The sequence below is a fragment of the Tachysurus vachellii genome, chromosome 3, assembly GCF_030014155.1.
Source record: "Tachysurus vachellii isolate PV-2020 chromosome 3, HZAU_Pvac_v1, whole genome shotgun sequence".
NCBI lineage: Eukaryota > Metazoa > Chordata > Actinopteri > Siluriformes > Bagridae > Tachysurus > Tachysurus vachellii.
In genome coordinates this window covers 7328862-7333861 of record NC_083462.1, presented here as the reverse complement: position 1 = coordinate 7333861, position 5000 = coordinate 7328862, and the positions used below count along the sequence as shown (strand labels likewise).

At 43.9% G+C, this 5000-nt stretch overlaps 1 protein-coding gene across 1 annotated transcript in view; it reads left to right on the top strand.

The window, feature by feature from the left end:
- sacm1la (SAC1 like phosphatidylinositide phosphatase a) overlaps nucleotides 1-5000 on the top strand; it is a 25900-nt gene that overhangs the window by 9634 nt on the left and 11266 nt on the right. The window contains exons 6-9 of the mRNA XM_060865596.1: nucleotides 2347-2406; nucleotides 4162-4195; nucleotides 4297-4398; nucleotides 4479-4564. Coding sequence (XP_060721579.1) covers nucleotides 2347-2406; nucleotides 4162-4195; nucleotides 4297-4398; nucleotides 4479-4564 — 282 coding nt within the window. The remainder of the gene's footprint in view (nucleotides 1-2346; nucleotides 2407-4161; nucleotides 4196-4296; nucleotides 4399-4478; nucleotides 4565-5000) is intronic.

Here is a 5000-nt window from a genome sequence, read left to right as displayed (position 1 = left end):
TTAAAATACATAGTGCTGTAAATAAAAAAAAAAAGATAGTTCTAGACATCTTTACTTATTTCAAGATTAAAATGATCTTGCTTTATCTAAGTGTCTCTGGTTTGATCCTGAGCCGAGTTTTCCTGTGTTGACGTGACTCTCCCACTCAGCAGCACATGCTGACTCTGATGAAGAAGCTGGAGAAAGCTTACAGACGCTGCTGTATCCTCCCTTCAGGTTTAAGTAATAATAGAGCTTCCATGCTGCACGCTCTCAGTTTCTGTATCTGTGGCTTCATCTCATCTGCAGAAGGTTTATTACTGTAAGAGTTTGTTGTACTGAAAGATGAACACTGGGAAGGTCATGTGTGTACTGTGTGGAACAGATAAGTGTGTGGACAAGAAGAAAAATATTTGCATCACTCACACTCGCTCTCTCACTCGCTCTCTCACTCGATTTCTGACTTGCGCACTCACTCGCTCTCTCTCTCTCACTCGCTCTCACTCGATTTCTGACTTGCGCAGTCACTCGCACTCTCTCACTTGCTCTCTCTCACTCGCTCTCACTCGCTCTCTCTCACTCGCTCTCACTCGATTTCTGACTTGCGCACTCACTCGCACTCTCACTCGCTCTCTCTCACTCGCTCTCTCTCACTCGCTCTCTCTCACTCGCTCTCACTAGATTTCTGACTTTCGCACTCTCTCACTCGCTCTCACTCGATTTCTGACTTGCGCACTCACTCGCACTCTCACTCGCTCTCTCTCGCACTCTCACTCGCTCTGACTCGATTTCTGACTTGCGCACTCACTCGCACTCTCTCACTCGCACTCTCTCACTCGATTTCTGACTTGCGCACTCACTCGCACTCTCTCACTCACTCTCACTCGATTTCTGACTTGCGCACTCACTCGCACTCTCTCACTCGCACTCTCTTACTCGCATTCTCCTTCGCACTCTTACTTGCACTCTCGCTCGCACTCTTGCTCGCTCTCTCACTCGTTCTCACACTTGCTTTCTCACTCGCTTTTGCAGTCACTTTCTCAATCTTTCTCTCACTCTCTCTATCACTTACTTTCTCTCTCTCTCTCTCTCTCTCTCCCACCTCCCTCCCTCCCAATCAGCAGCACCTGGGAGCTCATGTATGATGAAGAGGGCTGATGGCTCTTTCCTCCCAGTGTGTGATATTCCTCCAGCAGACTTTTTCAAAAAAAAAAATAAGCATTTGCCTGGCTTCACATGTGTCAGTTGAAGCCTGTCTTAACCTTTACCTTCATAGACTGCTGACTATCAAACGATAATAAAGAGAGCAGACTAGTGTGTGGGATTCGGCCGGCGACTGAATTCTGTAGAAAATGCAGGGAAATTACGAAAAGGACTGAAAAATCAGTAGTATGTACAACTCCTAACTCACACCTCGCTCTCAGCGTCCCCAGGATCAGCTCCGGAAAACATGAAAGCCTAGATGCTAGATAATGGATACAGCGCTGCATGAGGGGGGAAAAAGTAGAAATAAATAGAACGATGTTTAAGGTATTATCTCTTGGTAAGCGAGTGTTGTTGTCGCTCTTTTCATCTTACGCTGTATAACTGTGCTGTTTATTGTCAAGCCGAAGTAGACGTCGGTATGTCAGAGATGATGTACGTGATCAATATGGTGGATTCAAGGCTAAAGCATGTGACCTGTAACTTCTCTGTGGCGTATATCATTAAGGGAGTCGCTGAACATGACACCTCGTGTGTGTGTGCGTGTGTGTGCGTGTGTGCGTGCGTGCGTGCGTGCGTGTGTGCGTGTGTGCGTGCGTGCGTGTGCGTGTGCGTGTGTGCGTGCGTGCGTGTGTGTGCGTGCGTGTGTGTGTGCGTGCGTGTGTGTGTGCGTGTGTGTGTGTGTGTGTGTGTGTGTCTCTCTGTGTCTGTGTGTGTGTGTCTCTGTGTCTGTGTGTGTGTGTCTGTCTGTGTGTGTGTCTGTGTCTGTCTGTCTGTCTGTGTGTGTGTGTGTGTGTGTGTGTGTGGTTATCGGGTGGTGTATTTTCTAATCTGACTGTAGGTGTGTGTGGTTAGTTTACATTATTAGACTTCTACATCACTCTCACAATCTCTCACTCTTCCTTTCTAATCTTCCAGTATCTAGCGCTTTGTTTTTCTCCTCTCTCTCTTTCTCTCTCTCTCTCTCTCTCTCTCTCTCTCTCTATCTACTTTGTTTTTTTTTTTTGTTGTTTTTTTTTCCCCCATCCGGAGATCACTCAGACTCCTTCCGAGTGTAAGAGCGGTTCGGCTGATCCGTATCTCTCTGGAGTGAGTCAGGCTTCACAGCTGTTATTACACAACACCCAGGAAAAGTCTTCACTCTTCTGTCTGTTCTATCCACAGGCTGATCAGAGGTTTGTGTGGAACGGAAACCTGTTGAGAGACTTCACTGCACAGCCTGAGGTACCGGTTCACAGCTCACACATTACCAAGCTCTTACCGGATAATTAGGCAGGTGCTGATATGAAGGATAGGTGATGGGACGAGTGGAATATCATACACACTCCCAATTCTAGCTTATTATGGAAATCCGAACTTCGAGTCCTTGGATGTGACGGCTACACATGGGCAGCGCGTCCAACGTTTGCACCGGTGTTCGGATCACGCACACGCTCTCGCCTCGTTCGTACATCTTTAAAAATAATTTACTCGCTGGATTACAGAAGCAAAGATAAATGAATAGTTGTTGTGCATTAACCACACAACGTAAGAGAAACAAACATGGAAACGAATGGGAATGAGGTAAATAGAGTGAGTTTCACTTCAGTCCGCATTTCCTAACAGCTGGTGTACATCATATAACCTTTAATACATGACCTCATTCGAAACATAGCAGACATTGAGCTTAAACACCAACACACACATATACTAATAATAAGAAGAAGAAGAAAACTTAAGACATGAAATTTTTTTTAAAAAATGGAAAAGTTGTGTATAATTAGCTGCGAAATCAAGACTCAAAAAGTAACGGTTTAAGTTTGTTGTCATTAAATATTTTTACATTTTCTGTAGCATCAATGAGGCTCTAATGCGGTTAAATAGTTCCCTTTTCATGATATTCCCTTTACATTTGACCATAACCTCAAAAATAAAACTTATTGGATGTCTTCAAAAAGGCAAAACAAAAAAATAAAACAATTAAACATGGAAAAAAAAAAATTGTTAAAAATGAAAAAAAAAAGTTTAGTTTTGTTTTGGAAAAGTAAAATGTTGAACTTCCATTTAGATTTAGCTTGAATTTCTTTTATACTATCGTATTGCTAAATTCTCAAATCCGATTGGCCGAATTCGAGAATTCAGCAGCACGTGAAGAAATACGTAGTCGTTTCTATAGCAACAACTAATTCATGGGCCGGTAAAGTGAATTCTATACAAATTAATTTAAGGTCTCGCTTGTCACCGCTTTTGTAACAGACGGAGGGAAGTCTGCAAATTTCCATTTTCACATCGAAAGGTTTCAGTACGAAAGGTTTCAGTCAGCTTTGCGGTTTCTCAGTAACCTAACAAGGTGAATTTGTGAGGGAGAGAAATGAGAAGTGGTGAAGAAGAGACAGGAACTGACAAGTTTCATGGACATTCCACAGCACCGAATTTAAATAATAAATGGTCTGTTTACATCAGGCCACATAAATGCGTCTCGGCGAACCGGATATCAATCCGATCTTTCTACTCCCGCCCAAAATGCAAATATATTTTACCTCATTTCCGGGGTAATTGAAATGGAACACGCTTTGGTGTATGCGGTTTGGTCACTTGCGAGTGATGTACTTCAGTTTGGGAGGAGTATAGCGCTGACGTATGTGGCTTGAACAACCACATTCATTTACACCTGTCCAGTTTCATCTGAAATGCGTCCCAGACCACCTCCTGATGTGGTTTGAACCATCGGATTTATATCCGCCTCGGAAACGTTTCGGAGAGCATTTAGACACCTGGTCTTTTTACCATCAGATAGCTATCTGATCACAGAAAACACATGAAGTGACCAGGTGTAAAAAGCCCCTCAGTATGAAGGGTCTGGGATCGGACCTCACACCTCGCAAATTCATGCCTCTAAATACCAAATATATTTAAAATGATTTATTTAATACATAATAGTTGTTTTACAACCCACAAAACTCCTTAACTTTTATTTGTGTTCATTTCTGTGCTTTTCAGCTCCACAAGTTCACTTTTCCTGTCATCCACGGCTGTATCCTTGGCCCGTTTTACATTTGGTTAAGACTCCCGTGTGTGTGTGTGTGTGCTGCGTACTGTGTGTAAGCCGAGTCTGTCCTTAACTCCTCTCCCCAGTTATTGTCATGAAGCCGTGCTGCATTAACGGCAAGATATTCGAATGGATCCTCATCTCCAGGAGGAGCTGCTTCCGAGCCGGTGTGCGCTACTACGTCCGAGGTGAGGCGGCGTTCCCGATACACACGTTATCGTGCGTGGGTTGACGTGTGTATTTCACTGTGTAACCTTTTTGTTTTTAGGGATCGACTCGGAAGGACACGCCGCTAACTTTGTCGAAACGGAACAGATAGTGCAGTATAATAACAGCAGAGCCTCCTTCGTGCAGGTCAGTAAACACCAGGACGAGCCTTTTGTTAGCAAGACGTTTAAGCCGTGCAGTGATTCAGGAGCTGTGAGTCAAAGCGACCGACGAGGAAGACGACGGTCCGAGCAGCCGAGTTTTAAAAGGGATCTTAGAAAAGTAAAACACGACGTTAGGGACTCGGTGTCGGCTCTGAAAGAACCGTTCTGATCATTGAAACTTTAATGAGATGCCCGAGGAAACATCCGAAATCTCTGATGAGGTCCATTTGCGCTACCAAAAACTTCAAAACATTAACTTTTAACATCAAACCAGAGGGATTTTAAATTCTCAGATCCGATAGTTTGATTCTAAATTTGATCAGCTGCAGGACAAACCACAGGGTGCTATTAAATATGTTGTTGTGTTTAGACTAACACTGTACACAGTGACCTGCATGGTGAACGCTAATACAGTGCTA